Here is an 18,479-nt window from a genome sequence, read left to right on the forward strand (position 1 = left end):
TTTTCAAAGAAGATGGAAAAACCCATAATTATCATTAATGATTCCAGGATTTTTCTCCTGGAGTTTTACTGGCAGCAGATAGATCTTTAATTCCTGGAGACTCCAGGGGAATCCTGGAGGGTTGAAACCTCTCAGTTAGCTGCCCTTCTGATACAGGAAGGGGTGTGTGTCTGTGTGTGTGCTGGGAAGGAAGGATAACACGCAGTCACCCATTTTATAGTAAGTGGTTCTGCTCACTATTGCACCCGGGGATGCTTCTGGATTACTTCCAGAGAATGAGAGTTCGAAACCCACTGTGTCAGTTTTGAGAATTTGAATTCAGTTTTGTTTCAAATTTTGAAATTGAGTAGCTGACATCTATAAAAGTGACCAATGATGCCGTCAGATTGCTCTTAAAAACATAATGGGTTCAGTAATGGCTTTGTAGGGAAGAAAACCTGTCGTCCTTGCCTGGTCTGGCCCATATGTGACTCCAGATCTACACCAACAGACTCTTAACTGCCCCTGAAGTGGCTTAGTGAGTCACTGAGTTGTATCAACCTCAGAACAACTGGGGACAGGCAATAAATGATGGCCTCATTGGCAACGTCCACATCCCCAGATCAAATGTTAAATCTAATGCTGTCTACATAAGGAAACACCTATCAGTTGCCTCATGACTAACTAGTTTCTCTCCTCCTTGTGGGGGAAGGGGCAGCCAGCTCCAACACAACACAGCTGACGCTGGAAGTCGGAACTAAATTAAGCTTCCATGGTGGACTTGTCAATCTGATACCTCAGGCAGTCACCTCTGCATAGCACTGTGGATGATTGACATGCTAGTCTGGATCACTGATGAAATCAGGATTCAAATCCTATCAATAGGATGAATTCTCCTTTCCCTGCTAGTTTGGGTCAGTGTCCACCCAGCTCCCAAAGGCATGGCATGGCTTCACAGCTACTCGTAAATTGCTTGGGGGCCTCCCGAGAGAGGTAATGGTTATACGGGTACTGTAACACAGTGCTTAAAGAAGAAGAGAACCAGGGAGTCCAACAGGACTAGACATAAACACAACCCCTTCCCATCATATTCTTCAAGCAGTTTGAAAATATAAAACTGACATTCACCAATGCAAATTACAAAGCAACATGACTTAGACTCATTAAACAGCTGTCAGAATTGTCGAGGAGTTGGCCGTTTGCTGCACTGTTCAGAAATATTTCATCCACGCCCTTTTCAAAAGTAGACCATGAAAGCAAGGCTCAAAATCTTGCTTCTGTAGTCAGCTGAGAAAATGATAATTCACCAGCAGTTTATTGCAGTTTTTTTTATGAAGAGCAACAACGTTGTTTGATAATTACATCTCCAAGTGGTCTCATGGAAACGAGAACCTCAGTCCAGTTTCCGGTCATGTACAATGGAACACACCACAGAGGATCATGGCATTTACATTCAGCCTCATTGTGGAAGAAGTCAGTCGGGTTTGTTGTGGGTTACCATGTTGAGTCAACATAACACGCACATCTGCACTTCATAGTATTGATACTCAGTTTATTGAAGGCATCCTCATTTCAATGAGTATCTTATTTCAATCTGAGGTTATAATGCCAAGAGAATTCTTAAGAAGCATCGGGCTGTTGCTGATATCTAATTGAGAAGGTCCAGTTCTCCAGCAAGCTTGATCCTAACTTCAATGTACAGTGAAGGACAAACTTTATACAAGGAACTCTGCTTTGGTATTTACAATGAGCTGTCATGGCATCAAGAGAAATTACATTCATTGCAAGGCAAATTAACATGACAATTAGATGTCCCCACAGACAATGAGGCTGATTTACAACATGGTCACTAAGTTGAACTGCAGACACAATACTTCCACTTTTATGCATACATTGACTAAAGGCAGCATGGATTTAGAGAACCAAACTATCAGCAGATTTCACTAACTGAGAGACTCTCTGTCAAGTGTGAAAACATGTTTGTTCTTTCTAACCAAGAGCATTGTCTTTAGACAAAAGGGTTCTTACATTCATGACCATTCCTCTGAATTCTTTTTTTAAATTCACTTTCGCATTCAAAGTGTTATTAAATTGATTTTGACTAAAGTCTGATGATATTAAAGGTACCTTAAGTGTATTGTATTTATGCTCACCAAGGTAAGAGATATTAGCCATGGGAACTGGAACACTGGGCTGCATCTTACAGACCCCCCAGCATCGGGGGTCGTGGCGGGGTGGGGGAGCTGGAAAATGCCTCCGGGAAAGGGCCGCTACGCACCCTGATGCCGTGAGGGCTCAGCCCGGTATTGCCGGTGGCAGCGAGGCCCTGTTACAGCTTGGCGACGGGACCGCCATTAACATATGTGAATAAATTTAAATCACTGAATTAATTACCTTTACGTTCCCGCTGTCTGTTTTTTATGGGACTGCTGACTTTCCAAATACAGCAAGTTAAGTTTTCTCCGGGGAACTGAGGCGGAGCACTGGTGGGGGCTGGGTGGGGGGGGGGAGCAGGTAGGTTTTTCAGTGTGGGAGTGGGGGCAAAGTAATATCATTGGTGTAGGGGATGGTGGGAAGGGTTATAGTGTAAAGTTTATGCATTTTTGAGGTGGGGGAGGGAGGTGTTCTGGGGGGGGGGGTGCGGGCGGAGACTTCAAGCAATTAAGTTGATGGTTATTGTGGAGTGGGAGAGGGGCAATTTAAATGGATTTACATTTTTTTATTACCTGTTCCTTTAAATTGAATTGTAGGGCTCGAAGCCCTTTAAAAATGTCTTGGGGGAGGGGGGTGCTGGGGGAAAGTGGTCTGCCCAGGCTATTTAAACGAATCGCCGTGCTGAATATCGCAATGGCTCTGCGACGTGCGGCCTGCAGGGGGCAGACCGTTATTGTTTTCATAGTAGCGGGGGTGTAAATTGCAGCTCACTTTCCTACTGCTGGCACCCATTGCCAATGGAAAACATTCCCACCTCAGGTGTATTCATAGATCATCAGTTGGGTTTGGATGAACAGGACTGTCCAGTCCCACTCAATGAAGCCAGAATATCAATGCAGATGCAGAGTAAAATTCCTGCTGTGATCTCAAAGCAGCAGACTGCAGCAATGTAACACTTTGCTATTTCCTCATCCTCGCGGCATCCATCCAGTGCGACTCTAAATATCGTGTCGATGTTTGCATTATTACAGCACGGAGCTTTGTGAGATGCAAATGTGAGTCAGAGATGGGGTGACAACGTCTGGCACGCCCTAGCTGTATCTAGCAGAGCTTTGTGATAAAGCAGGAAAGATTTGCATTCTTATAGCACCTTTCCTGACCACCGGAGGTCTCAAAGTGCTTCACAGCCAATAAAATACTTCGCTGAAGTGCTGTCACTGTTTTCACATAGAAAGTGCCATTTTATGTACAGCAAGCTCCCGTAAGTAGCAATGTGTTAATAGAATAATCTGCTTTAGTAATGTTGGTGGAGGAATAAATATTTGCCAGGGTCCCGGGGAGAACTCCCCTGCTCTTCTTCCAAAGACTGTCATGAGATCTTTTACATCCACATGAGGGGGCAGACTGGAGGGACCCAGTTTAACATCTCATCCAAATGTGCAGCACTCTCTTAGTACTAGGAACAAAGAACAGCACAGCACAGGAACAGGCCATTCGGCCCTCCAAGCCTGCGCCGATCTTGATGCCTGCCTAAACTAAAACCTTCTGCACTTCCAGGGACCGTATCCCTCTATTCCCATCCTATTCATGTATTTGTCAAGATGCCCCTTTAAACGTCACTATCGTACTTGTTTCCACCACCTCCCCCGGCAGCAAGTTCCAGGCACTCACCACCCTCTGTGTGAAGAACTTGCCTCGCACATCCCCTCTAAACTTTGCCCCTCTCACCTTAAACCTATGTCCCCTAGTAACTGACTCTTCCACCCTGGGAAAAAGCTTCTGACTATCCACTCTGTCCATGCCGCTCATAACTTTGTAAACCTCTATCATGTCGCCCCTCCACCTCCGTCGTTCCAGTGAAAACAATCCGAGTTTATCCAACCTCTCCTCATAGCTAATGCCCTCCAGACCAGGCAACATCCTGGTAAACCTCCTCTGTACCCTCTCCAAAGCCTACACGCCCTTCTGGTAGTGTGGCGACCAGAATTGCACACAATATTCTAAGTGTGGCCTAACTAAAGTTTTGTACAGCTGCAGCATGACTTGCCTATTGTTATACTCTCTGCCCCTGCGCTTTGCACTGGATGGTCAGCCTACATTCTGTGTGTAAGTCTCTGGAGTGGGATATTGAACCCACAACCTTCTAACTCAAAGGCAAGAGTACTACTCAACCAGCCCCGATCAAGATAGTGAAAATCATCAATACTACACCCATAAATTGGGTGGAAGGGTTAGCGGGGAAAAAAAGCATGCTTTTTATATAACTATTTAATTGACACAAGTCAATAAAATTTTTCAAAGCCATAAACATGGGCTGTGTAGGGAATAACCTGATTAGAAATTAGTGACTTCAGTTTGTATGCCCTAACGTCACACTCCCCGATATCTGCGTTAACCTGTGGAAAACCAGATCGACTAAAATGGAAAACATTTTACAGAACAAAGCTGGGATCTTGCATTTTGTTTGAATAACTGGCATCTAAAACCAGGTTTGTATATAACAACAACATACATTCATATAGCGCCTTTAACATAAGAAGACATCCCAAAGTGCTTCATATGAGCATTATAAAACAAAATATGACACCCAGCCACATTAGGATATATTAGATCAGACATTCAAAACTTGGTCAAAGAGGTAGGTTTTAAGGAGTGTCATAAAGGAGGAATGTGAGATAGAAAGGCAGAGAGGTGTAGGGAAGGAATTCCAGAGCTTAGGTCCTTGGGAACTGTGCAATTATACAATAATTTAACCTTGTCAATTAGTCACTCACTCAGTGATATCTGTTGGAATTGGTTTGCAGTAAATGACCACTGTCTGCGAAGCCAATCTTGACCCATCTGAAGATGATTGCCTTACCTTCTTACCATGGCAATTCAGAGACAGAAAATATCAATTCCCATTCCTTGGGGACGTTTGTTTCAATTTCCCAGGAACACTGGCTTTCAAATCAACATAGTTATGAAGTTTCGCTGTGATTTTTAAAGTTCCAACTCGGGATGTGTAGGATTTAAGTTTAACTGAACGCTCAAGGTGAGGTGTCCTGTGCTACGCAATGGAGGACTCAGCTTGAAAGCTTGACGATCTGGTTTTAGGACTGCATTTGGTAAGCATTGAGATCTGTGTGGTGCAATTGGTCCCATTGCTGCCTATGGAAGGGTGGTGGTACTTCAAGTCTCCTCCCACGTACCTCTCAATGTGCCATCGCCTCCACTTCCTCTTCAATTCAGACTGAACCTATACACAGTTAACAATAAAACAAATCAGCAAAATAAGCAATTCTGATTATCGTCATTTAAACAGAAGGGCCTTTTTAATGCTTTTTCCATCAGTTTGAAGGAACACGAGTGGACCATTCAACATTCAAGCCTGTTCCGCCATTCAGTTAGATAATGGCAGACGTGCACCTCAATCTCCATTTATCCACCTTTGCTCTGTATCACTTGATAACCTTACCCAACAACAACCGATTGATGCCAGGCCTACTCGTGTCAGCTGTGCCTCAGGTGGTAGCATTCTTACCTCTGAATCAGAAGGTTGTGGATTCAAGTCTCAGTCCAGAACTTCACCACAAAAAGCTAGGCTGACACGCCCAGTGCAGTACTGAGGGAGTGCGGCATTGGTAGAGGTGCTTTCTTTCAGACAAGATGTTAAATTAAGGCCCCGTCTATCCTCTCAGGTGCCCCAAGGCACTATTTCAAAGCAAGAGCAGGGGGGGCTATCCCTGGTATCCTAGCCAATATTTATCCCACAACCACTGGATGTCTCAAAGTGCTTTACAGCCAATCAAGTACTTTAGAAGTATAATACCTGTTACAATATAGGAAATGCAGCAGGCAATATACACAACAAGTTCCCACAAACATCAATGTGATGATGACCAGATCACCACATGCCAAAGACTTGCAGGTTGATAGGTAAATTGGCCATTAGCAATTGCCCCTAGTATAGGTAGGTGGTAGGGAAATATAGGGACAGGTGGGGATGTGATAGGAATATGGAATTAGTGTAGGATTAGTATAAGTGAGTGGTTGATGGTCGGCACAGACTCGGTGGGCCAAAGGGCCTGTTTCAGTGCTGTATCTCTAAACTAAACTAAACATCTGTTTTTGTGGTGTTGATTGAGGGATAAACATTGTCTAGCACACCAAGGATAACTCGCCTGCTCTTCTTTGAAATAGTGCCATGGGATCCTTTACATCCACCCGAGCAGGCAGATAGGGCCTTGGTTTCATGTCTCCGACAGTGCGGTGCTACCTCAGCCTTGATCTTAGCACTCAAGCCCTGGAGTGGGACTTGAACCCAGGACCTTGTTCTACCAATGAGCCACGGCTGGTTCATGTTTCAATTTTCAAAGTGCACTCTGGGATTGGGGGAGGGGTGCAGGGTGGGAGATGGGGAGAGTGATCTAACTATGCCAGTGCACAGACAACAAAAAACCTTGGTCGACTTCTCTAACAATGTGGATTCAGAGAGATGGAGGAAGGGGTTTATTGCAGGCAGAGTATTTATTGAAAACGGGAAGTTTTTTCCACCCTGCAGCCAGGAAGAACATCTGGTACCTCATCCATTGGAATATATGTTACATGCTGGAAAAAAATACAATATTTTTATAGCATCTTTCAGGACCTCAGGATGTCCCAAAGTGCATTACAGCCAACAAAGTATTTTTTGAAGTGTAATCACTGTTGTAACACAGTTGCCAATTTGCACACTCCCTCAGCACCGCACAAGGACGGTCAGCCTAGACTTCATGCTCAAGTCTCTGGAGCAGGACTTGAACCCACAACCTTCTAACTCAGAAGTGAAGAGTCAATTTGCCCACAGGAAGCTCCCACAAACACCAATGGGATAATGACCCGATAATCTGTTTTTAGGGATGTCAGTTGAGGGATGATCATTGGCCAAGACACTGGGGCAAACTCCCCTGCTCTTCTTTAAAACAGTGCCGTGGTATTTTTTACATCTGCCTCAGGGGCCGATGGTGCCTCATTCAGAAGCCAGCGGCACTGAGAATGCAGCATGCACTCAGTACTGTCAGCTGAGATTATGTGCTGAAGTCTCAGGAGTGGCGCTTAAACCTACGACATTCTGACTTAGAGATGAGAGTGCTGTCCATTTCACCATGGCTGACACACAGATATAACAGATGCAGCAATTATTTTCACTGATAAGGGTCCAACAGGACACAAAGCAGGCAGTCAGCAGGAAATAAGACTCAAAAAAAGTTATATTAGGCTTGACAAAATAAAAGAAATAACCTGCACCACATTTTCATTATTATTAATATATTAGCAGACCTCCCGCAGCATTGCTCATGGCATGCCAGAGGATAGAGGATATAACCCTACCTAGTGGTTGCAGCATGTAATTACAAGGTCACCGGGAGCTGTTTACATAGAGAATTTGTATTGTGACAGATTGCATTACAAATTCTAACGGTAAATGTTGACAGGATCTAACATTGCGACAACAGGAATGAAGGTTGCAGACAAGAAACATGCACCGATACCAGATTTTTAATTTAATGGAAGTTAATCATCTGTGGCATTGAGTCCAGATCAAGTGTTGTATCAAGGGCGAGATGGGCTTAGAGGGCTGGGAACAACTGAACAAGGTGCACAGATCTCATTCAGTGCTCAGTTTAAAGTCACAGAATCACGGAATTATACAGCACAGGAGGAAGTCATTGTCTCATTCTACCTGTGCCAGCTCCTTGAAAGTCACAATTAGTCCCACTCCCCACCTTATCATTGTTTCTTTTTCCAATTATCTTATATCTGTGTCCTCTGGTTACTGACCCTCCTGCCAGTGGAAACAGTTTCCCCTTATTTACTCTATCAAAAACCTTCTCTGCTGTAAGGAAAACAACTCCAGCTTCTCTAGTCTCTCCACATAACCGAGTTCCCACCTCTATCCTTATCTTACTGTAATATTTTGTGTTATTATTTATACTCAAAGCAAAGTTTGAGCTAATTGCACAGGAAAAAAAAGAGTAGAGTTTATTGGAACATAGATTTTTCTATGTGTTACAGGCTGAGGACCTGGGAGATGCAAAACCCACATATTACAGTGCCACAACTGTTGGGAGGATGTAATGACAGTGTGACAAGTTCGCATTTATAAATGTTGACACAGGAATTTGGAATGGGCAACAAGTTGACACAAACTGTGACAAAAATGTGTCATTTGGAAGTAGAGTCTTGTAGAGAGGCAGTGCTCATATATGTATTGTATATAGCACACAATAACTGTCTCTTTCTCTTACCTCTCCATTCAGGAAACAGTACAGCACGGCCACAATGAAACCCTGCGGAAAATAACAAGTGGAAACCATTATTATAGCATGGGCAATGTTTCAATGTTTAAGCAAGATACACTATACTATAACAGATACACTACAATCTACATTTAACATAGTCAATCTATCATAAAAAGAACTGATAACAAAGGGACATAATTACATGAATTATCAACAACTACATGCATGATTTTAATGGCTAGATTGAACTTTAACTGCGTGATTGACATAACCATAAATTCCGTCATTAGATACATAGACAAAAGCTCAGAAGGCCAAGTGAAGAATTTAGATCTCACTAACTTACACAGAGGATGGTGAATATATTTTTATATATATACTTATATATATATTATACATATTATATATATAATATATATATATAATAAATAATATATATATATGTATAATTAATTCTTTCCCAGGATATGGATATAGCTATCAAAGCCAGCATTTATTGCCCTTCCCTAGTTGCTCTCGAGAATGTGCTTCACCATAACCAACCAATAAAATCTACCACAAGGGCCTGCTTTGAACAGACAACAACTTACATTTACTAAGTGTCTTTAATGTCAAGGACAGGTGAGCAAAGAGGCAGGTTTTAAACAGTGTTTTAAAGGTAGAGGGAATTCCAGGGTTTAGGGCTTAGATGGGTGAAGACATGGCCGCCAATGATGTTGTGAAGGAAGAGAGGATACACCAGCGTTGGAGGACCTCAGAGTTCTTGGTCGGTTGTAGGGCAGGAGAACGTTACAAAGATAGTGAGGGACAGGGTCATGGAGGGATTTTAAGCATGAAAGTTTTAAAATAGAGGTGCTCGGGGTCCAGGATGATAGGTTAGCGAGCAAGAGGGGTGATGTGTGAATGGGACTTGGGACGAGTTAGGATATGAGAAGCAGAGCTCAAGTTTAGTAAACTAGGGTTGGCACAGTGGTTAGCACTGCAGCCTCATAGCTCCAGCGACCCGGGTTCGATTCTGGGTACTGCCTGTGTGGAGTTTGCAAGTTCTCCCGGTGTCTGCGTGGGTTTTCGCCGGGTGCTCCAGTTTCCTCCCACAGCCAAAGACTTGCAGATTGTTAGGTAAATTGGCCATTATAAATTGCCCCTAGTGTAGGTAGGTGGTAGGGGAATTGAGGGAAGGTGGGGATGTGGTAGGAATATTGGATTAATGTAGGATTAGTATAAATGGGTGGTTGATGGTCGGCACAGACTCGGTGGGCCGAAGGGCCTGTTTCAGTGCTGTATCTCTAAATAAATAAAGGGTGCATGAGCAATGGCAGGAATTTCTTACTTGAAAAGATCCGAGAATGAGATCAAAAACCAGCTTTATTTCCACTTCAAAGTTATCAGGGAAGAATGCGAACACAATGTAATTGACTCCAAATAGAGGAATCAGCAGAAGAGTTGACTTTGCGAGCCTCCTGTTTAAAGAGGAAAAGAGAAATCACACGTAAAGTCAGAGATTCTTCTAATAATATTGTTACGACCAGCGGGAGGAGTGCAGTCCCGCTTCTCCACAGGTCACAACATATATTTAAATTTTCCCACTTACCAAAACAATCAGATACTCTATTTTCCCCAGAATAAAGCATACCGACCAGGTTTCTTTAATAAAAACAACAAAATTATCTGTTTATTATAAACCAAGTCTTAACCAATAATAAAGTAAAACATGCACATAAACTGAAATATTAAAGCCTCTAATTTATCCTACTTCTCACACGCACACACACATGCATACAAAACCGTTAACTGGGAAAAAAATAAAAGCGATTTTTGTTTACAGCTGTTACAAAGAAATAGAAGGTCTGGAACTATGGCCTTTGTTCTGGTGAGGTGTCCCAAAGGCGAATAGGTGGTTGTCAATGGGATCTTCCTAGAACAGTTCTTTCCAGGCGATGTTGATGATCAGTTTGGGTAGGCTTCCAAGACATGCAGCTACAGAAGGTTTCAGTCAGGTTGCAGTTGCAGAAGGCTCCAAATATGTCTTACAGCAGGAAATGCAGCAACAAGGTTTTAGTTTCACACATTCAATGCAAGACTTCTTCATAGATGCAGGAATTTTTTTCAATAAAAGGATGAGCTGGCTGGATCTTCTTCTGTTCTCCTGGCAGGTCAATTACCAAACTTCTTCTGTTTTTGCCATTCAAAAATGAAACCAAAACTTTTCCTGAAAGAAGTTTTGTGACATCTATAAATCTTGGCTTGTCACTTCCCTGCAAACATCCCTTCAGGTCAAAACACAACTTCCTGCTGGACTCTTTGAAAACAGATGACTTCCAGTAATTGTTTATAGTTCCACTCTCAGTCCAAACCTTCTGGTAACTTCTTTAAAACAAAACACCCAAAGTTCAGCTTCAAGATTCCAGCATTCATGGAATCCCTTTTCAGTTTTAAAATATAGATTCTCAAGTTTCAATAAAAAAATGGAAACCCTCTTAACAATATGCTAAATGTTAATTACTGCCAATGAATCTCTGGCACTGTGACAAGTGACAAGTGTGGAGTCTCATTCCTTCATCTTTTAATTGTTGGATTTTTTTTAAAAATGGCAACTCGAAAAGCATATATCTTATCAAATTTTCCTTTTCTGTCTCTTTTTTCTCTTTTGGAATCCATCTTTCTTTCCATCTCTTTGGGCTGAATTTTGCCATTGGGTGGAAGGGGGTTCAGATGCAGGCATGCCGGCCATTCTGCACAAGAGGATGGCGTGTCGGTTATCCCGATTTGTTGCAACCTCTACACGAATTTTCCCGAGGCAGCTTCTCGGGAATGATGGCCACCTATCCAGAAGTGGTGGGCAAGAAATTAAGGTGATTAAGCTGGAAATTGAGCGGTATTTTGCCATGGAGGTGCAGCTTTGTCAGAGGCACATGGGCCCCATGCTGTGTCAGCAACTTGTCCAAGCAGATAAGGTGGCTGCACAGTGGGAAGCCATTGACCAAAGCAGCATCCATTCAATCCTTTGTATAAAAGGGGAAATCAGGAAAGAGGAGCTCATCCATTACCACTGACTGGCCGTTGTAGAAGCAGAGCTCTCGGATTGGGAGTGCTGAAAGTGCGGGGGGGTTGGAGTTGGGGGTCAGTCTGTTTACTCAGATGGCTGGTTTCCCTCACAGCAATGTCATCAGTTCACACTTCCAGCAACTTGCAGCGCGAAATAAAGTCAAGATTGAACGGACGAGGACAAGTCTAACCAACGGTGAATGGATGCAGCTGTTGCCATGCTACCGTGCATTATGGGCCATTAAGGAGAACACTTACGAGTACTGACTGGAATCGTTCAGTCCAACATCTGGGGAATGGAGCTTCTGCACCAGAATTCGAATGATACAGATGAAAAGAATAAAGTTGACCTAAAGAGGGAAAAACGAGGTTAGAACTGGGAAGCTCAGTGCAACTCTAACCAATGGATTGCAGTGATAGGCTGATCCTTTAACAGCCACCTCCCATCTCCCTGGCTACAAACTGACGCTCTTAACCAAACAGTTACAGGGTCCCTTGTACTGGTGTTAAAAACAAATGCTGCATGTATACAACAAGCCAGCGACTGAAAGGGAAAGGTGAGTTAAAGGGTTAACTCAGATCCCTTGGTGGGCCAACTCTGCTGAAAGAGAGCCACCCAGGCCGTTTTTTCTCCTTTCCAGATCTGTTGCCCGATTTGAACATCTTTCTGGTGTTTTCCCGGGATTCACCTATTTTTTCATTCCACCATGTTGAATGCGGAGCGGAAACTGCTTCACTCTCTAGCACTCCATCCACGCAAGCGTCAGCAGAGCTTACACTAGATATTAAAAGCAGCAGTACGGTTAACATGACCTGTCTCATAAATTAAAGTGGGGGGGGAATTTTAACTCCTTCTGCCAGACAGAAACTAGGTAAAATGGGAGTTAAAATCCAAACGGTGTGCCTCCTGCCTGTTTCCCACCCCCGTGGCTATTTTAACGCTGTTGTTTTGTCGGGTGCTTGCTGTGACTGCCTCATTCAAACCAGTGCCTCCTCCATATATGCAAATCGGGGGTCCTACCATTTAATTAGGACTCCAATGTTATTTTAACTGCCTACTGAGCAGGCTCAGTAAAACCAGGCAGAAACTCAATACAGGTTCTGCAATGTGACTGTAAAACTTGCTTTTCTGGGGCCCAGAGGAGGGACCGCTCTTCTGGGGCCTGGAGGAGGGACCCCTCTTCTGGGCCCCATTAAGAAAAGGTTTGGGCCACTGCTGCGTCGGGCCTCCCCTCCTTAAACTCCTCACCCCCCACCCTGTGTGGCTTACCTTACCTACTGTCCTCGTCACCCTATCCTTGTAGGCCCAAATAACACCTATTCCAGGAGAGCAGCTGGCCAGAGGGAGGTTAATGAGCCCTGCTCTCGCCATGCAGCTCCTGGGATGGTATCCCACCTGTCCCAAAGGCTTTAATACAAGAGTTAAAATCCCCACTGAACATCAACATGAATGGTGCTTCCATACCAAGATGGATATCAGAATTGGGGCCCGAATGATCCACCAGTACGGAGAGTCGATACTGTGCCAACATCTGAAAGGCAAAGAATGATTCAACAGTTAAACCAGCTAAGACTCATTTGGCTGAAGTTTATTGTCACAGAAAAGAAAGAAAAAAAGAAAGAACCTGCATTTTTTGAACAAAGATGTAACATTTGCAATTCTCCAGTCCTCTGGCACCACCCCTCTCTCTAAGGAGAACTGTAAGATTATGGTCAGTGCCTCCGCAATTTCCACCCTTACTTCCCTCAGTATCCTTGAATGAATCTCATCCGGTACTGGTGCCTTATCAACTTTAATCACTAGCCTATCTAATACCTCCTCCTTATCAATTTTTAGCCCACCCAATAGGCTGGATTTTACAGACCCCCCCACCCCCGACGTCGGGTTTCGTAGCTGGGGTGGGGGGGCTGGAAAATGCCTCTGGGAGAGGGCCGATTTTGCGGGAGGCAGCGAGGCCTCATTGCGCACCCCCACCCCTGCCGCTCAGTGACGGGACCCCCATTCACATATTCAAATAAATATAAATGAATGCATTAATTATACTTATGTCATCGCCTGAGGTCCCGCTCCGATCTTCGACTCGGTTGCCGGCACTCCTGCGGCTTCGGATCCCCATCTGAGGAAATGAGGCGGAACACTTGTGGGGACGGGGAGGAGGTAAATTTCTCAGTGTGGGGGGGGGGGGGGGTCAAAGTAACATCATTGGTGTAGGGGATGGTGGGAAGGTTTTGAGGTTAAAGTTTATGCACTTTGTGAGGTGGGAAGGTCAGGTGGACAAGGTAAGTATTTTGTTGGGGGGAAGAGGGCAAGTAATTCATTTAATTGTTATTGAGGGTGGGAGAGGGGCAGAAAAAATGTCTTTATTTATTTTTATGTCCTTGCGCTACAAATATTTAAATTTGACTGTCGGGCTCAAAGCTCTTTGAAAATGGCGTCAGTACCTGCGCACAGGCAGCTGACGCCATTGCTGGGGACAGATAGCCCCCCTTCCATGTGGTTGGGGGGGTGGCCCACCCCGGCTATTTAAATGAGCCACCATGCTTAGGATCGCGGTGGCTCCGCATCGTGCGGGCCGCGCGGGTGGACCACCATTGTTTTCACGGCAGCGGGCTTATAAAACTCAGCCCAATGTCTTAATTACCTTTTCTTTCACTATGACTTTGGCAGCATCTTCTTCCTTGGTAAAGACAGATGCAAAGTATTCATTTAATACCTCAGCTATGCCCTCTGCCTCCATGTGTAAATCCCCTTTCTGATCCCTATTCGCCCCACTCCTCCTTTTACTACCCTTTTACCATTTATATGCTGATGGAAGACTTTTGTATTCCCATTTATGTTAACTGCCAGTCTCTCTTCGTACTCTCTCTTTGCTTCTCTTATTTCCTTTCTCACTTCCCCTCTTAACTTTCTATATTCAGCCTGATTCTCAATTGTATTATCAACCCGACATTTGCAGAAACCCCAGACAGTAATTCACACCTGATGTTATTGCACTAAGTTGAACACATTTCTCTTCATCCATGCCACACACCCATACCCACTCAGTTCACTGCCAACCTGGTCATGGATCAGCAGCAACTACCCTGGCTGATTACCTCTTTCTAATCGGTGGGTGCTGAAGGTTCAATTACATCGTGACTCCTGTTGAGATGAGCCAAATCAACACATAATGCTGGCCAGCTTATTCACCTCGTGAATATTATGTCATTGTGAGAATTTCAAAATGTCTGATTTGCTAGTCTTCTTAATCCAAGTTATATCAAATCTACAGCACAGAGACAGGCCTTCAGCCTAAGTGGTCTGTGCTGGTGTATATTCTCCACATTGGCCTTACCTCAGCTAACCCTATTAGCAGATTTGTCTATTTTTTCCCTCATGTATTTATGTACCTTCCCCTGAAATGTATCTATACTATTCCCCTTAACTACTCCTTGTGGTAGTGAGCTCCACATTCTCACCACTCTCTGGGTAAAGACATTTCTCCCAATTGGATTTATTCGTGATTACCTTACATTATTATCCTCCAATTCCGAGCTTCACCACAATTGGAAACATCTTTGCTCCACAGACTGTATTGAACCCTTTCCGAATTTTCAAGACTTTGATCAGGTCACCCCTCAGCCTTCTCTTTTCTATAGAAAAGAGCCCTGGTCTGTTCAGCCTTTCCTGATCGGTATAACCTTTCAGTACTGGTATCATCCTTGTGAATCTTGTTTGCATCTTCTCCAATGCCTCTATATTCTTTTTATAATATGGAGAGAACTGTTCACAGTACTCCAAGTGTGGTCGGTGTCTTTTATATTTGTGGGGCCAGAATGAGCAGGAGTCTTCCATCTTTACCTTCCAAAGAAACACTGCTCCCTTCTTCCCTCCGCCGCACCCCCTCCAAAATTGAGGAAGGGTTGAGCAGCTCTGCTGACTTTATACCCGTTTTGGATGGGAGATGAAAATCGCTCCACATTGGGAATCCTAAAACTTGCTTTGTGGCTGAGTGAACAAACAACACTTACCCAACATCATCATAATGAATTCTAGTGATGGTCCAAGTGGCAATAAACAGCATCGGAGTCCCTGTCAAAGAATTAAAGATGATTTTAGTTCGGACACCATCCAGGATAAAGCAGTCCATTTAATGTTCATCACATCCACTGGCTTAAACATTCACTCCCTCCACCACCGTCATACAGTGGCAGCAGTGTGTACCATCTACAAGATGCACTGCAGCAACTCACCAAGGCTCTTTCGACAGCACCTTCCAAACCCGCGACCTCTACTACCTCGAAGGACAAGGTCAGCAGATGCATGGGAACACCACCATCGGCAAGTTCCCCTCCAAGTGACACCCCATCCTGACTTGGAACTATATTGCCGTTCCTTCACTGTCGCTGGGTCAAAATCTTGGAATTCTCTCCCTAACAGCACTGTGGGTGTACCTACCCCACAAGGACTGCAGCCATTCAAGAAGGCAGCTCACCACCACCTTCTCAAGGGCAATTAGATTTGGGCAATAAATACTGGCCTAGCCAGCGACACCAACATCCCATGAATGTATATAGAAAGATGGAATCAGGTTTATTTTTTCCGTATGATTTTGGAAGAGCAGGAAACCCCATCCTGCCCTAGCTCTGCGAGCTGTATTTATTGGGTGACTTAGGACACTGATCTCCTGTTCTGAACACAACTCTCACCTGTGGTTTTGCGAAATGGTTAGTTTATTCTATCACTCTCCACTCAGTATAGACTGGAGATGAAATCTGAGACCTTCCTGGTTTACATGGCTCAGCCACTCACTGGAAAATCTAACTGAGCAATCGGAAGAACTGCCCTATAATTCCTCAGCTATCCGGATCCTGTTGCCCTTTAATTCATTCTTGGGATGTGGACATCAATGGAAAGACTACCATTTATTGCCCATCCCTCTATTTGCCCCAGTGGATCTTCTTAACAGTTTGATATAACTGACTGGGTTGCTGGGTCACTTCAGAGGGCAGTTAAGAGTCAACCACGTTGGCATGGGACTGCAGTCGCAGATAGGCCAGACCGGGTACGAATGACTGGGCTCCTTTCATGAAGGACATCAGTGAACCAGTTTGGTTTTTACAACACTCTGGTCACTTCTAAGTTATTGGCATTTTTGCTGAAGATGTTTCAAACTAAACTCAAATTTTCAAAGTGCAGAGTTTGAGATCTGAACTTGTGTTGTTCAGATTATTTAGAGCAGTAGCAGAACCACAATGTCACCGTATTCATTCGCCAACGAGCATCCATCTTAATGTTTCAAATACGCTCCGAGGACCTGCAGCTCTCTACAAACCTGTGTGTGTCAAACACAAATGACAGGAATAGCCCCAAAGGGCAAATGGGAACCAGAAAAATTTGACAGCCTATGTATGGACCTTACTTACCCCAGCCGATTAGTATGTACCACCAGAAGTACTTTTTCTCCGAGAAGAACGATATAACCAGCAGCGTGTGCAAGTAGAGGCCTTCCACCAGAAGCCAGAAGAAGTTTGCCATGATGCAGTATTGAAAGAACACCATTGCAGCTTTACAGCCAACCTGAGGTGAAGAGAGAAATACATTACAATGGAAGCAAGTCGCCTTTTAGTCAAGTTTGGGAAAGCACAAGAAATGGTAGCTTGGCTCATCAAGCTTTGTCCTTCTAAAGACCTTGTACATTCTGTCCTTCAATGGACTCTACTCCACCGATTTCATTTCCTACCACAGGCACTGTATAATCTTCCCTAGCCTAGTATTTAGTCCATTCATTGAATCTCCTCAATAAGAGAGAGAGTCCAGTGCAGACATGATGGGCCAAGTCAAGAGTGTGATGGAATACTCGCCATTTGCCTGGATGGGTGCAGCTCCAACAACATTCAAGAAGCTCAACACCATCCAGGACGAAGCAGCCCACTTGATTGTTTGTGCATAGGGTGACATTCACTCCCTCCACCACTGCCACACAGTGGCAGCAGTGTGTACCATCTACAAGATGCATTGCAGCAAAGCACCAAGGCTCCTTAGACAGCACCTTCCAAATCTGCGACCTTTATCATCCAGGACAAGAGCAGCAGATGCGTGGAAACACCACCACCTGCAAGTTCCCTCCAAGCCACACACCATCCTGACTTGGAACTATATCGCCGTTCCTTCACAGTCATTGGGTCAAAATCCTGGAACTCCATTCCTAACAGCACTGTGGGTGTACCTACCCCATATGGACTGCAGTGGTTCAAGAAGGCAGCTCACCACCACCTTCTCCAGGGCAATTAGGGATGGGCAATAAATGCTGGCCTTACCAGTGATGCCCACATCCAACGAATGAAAAGTGGTCTCTTTCTTTGCCGTAAACTTTCTATGATTCTTCAATAGACACCGTTCAATCTTCTCTATCCCACCCACTTCATTTCCTTTCACAGACCTCATACAATCTATCCTCACCTAGTCTTTAGTCCATTCATTTAGTTACTTGAAGGAAAGTTATGCACAGTTTCGCCAAAGGTAGTCAAGCGAAACTCCGTAACATTTCCCACCATTACTCGAGGGCCCAGCCATTTGCTCCGATGGCATTTCCAGCAGTCTGGTAGCACCCGGACCAATGGAGTATTTCATTATCTCTCTGTATAGTCATGCTACAACTATACTTTGTTTTCCTCTTTTCAAAAGGAATGCAACTAGTGGACAGGCAGTGGCAAAGCAGAGGACATTTGGGGTCCTACTGCTTACCGGGAGACTATCAGACACAGTTACAACCTGTTACCCGAAAACACAAATTTAACAGATCACTTTAAGTGTAAATTATCAGCAGGTCTGCATGGAGCTTCTGCTTTGAACTATCTGAGTCAGGAGGAGTTATCTTTGACTAAAGGCTCATTTCCAGTCAAGTTATGATAATTATTCTATTAGACAAATATTAATAAAGCAATTTGAGATGTGACGGGGTAAGTATAATGTGCTTGGGAGGAAGGGGTGACTTTGGACCGATGCTTAATAAAGCTTTTCACCACTGGGGGTTTTCCACACCTGTCTGGCTCTAT

At 44.1% G+C, this 18,479-nt stretch overlaps 1 protein-coding gene across 1 annotated transcript in view; it reads right to left on the reverse strand.

Annotated features, from left to right (window-relative positions):
- Nucleotides 1–5,182: 5,182 nt before the first annotated feature.
- vipr1b (vasoactive intestinal peptide receptor 1b) overlaps nucleotides 5,183–18,479 on the reverse strand; it is a 70,841-nt gene continuing 57,544 nt past the window's right edge. The window contains exons 7-13 of the mRNA XM_068052195.1: nucleotides 16,848–17,001; nucleotides 15,453–15,513; nucleotides 12,907–12,973; nucleotides 11,700–11,791; nucleotides 9,727–9,856; nucleotides 8,403–8,444; nucleotides 5,183–5,371 (exon numbers count right to left, since the gene is read on the reverse strand). Of these exons, the coding sequence (XP_067908296.1) occupies nucleotides 5,183–5,371; nucleotides 8,403–8,444; nucleotides 9,727–9,856; nucleotides 11,700–11,791; nucleotides 12,907–12,973; nucleotides 15,453–15,513; nucleotides 16,848–17,001 (735 nt within the window). The remainder of the gene's footprint in view (nucleotides 5,372–8,402; nucleotides 8,445–9,726; nucleotides 9,857–11,699; nucleotides 11,792–12,906; nucleotides 12,974–15,452; nucleotides 15,514–16,847; nucleotides 17,002–18,479) is intronic.

Source organism: Heterodontus francisci, chromosome 2 (genome assembly GCF_036365525.1).
Source record: "Heterodontus francisci isolate sHetFra1 chromosome 2, sHetFra1.hap1, whole genome shotgun sequence".
NCBI lineage: Eukaryota > Metazoa > Chordata > Chondrichthyes > Heterodontiformes > Heterodontidae > Heterodontus > Heterodontus francisci.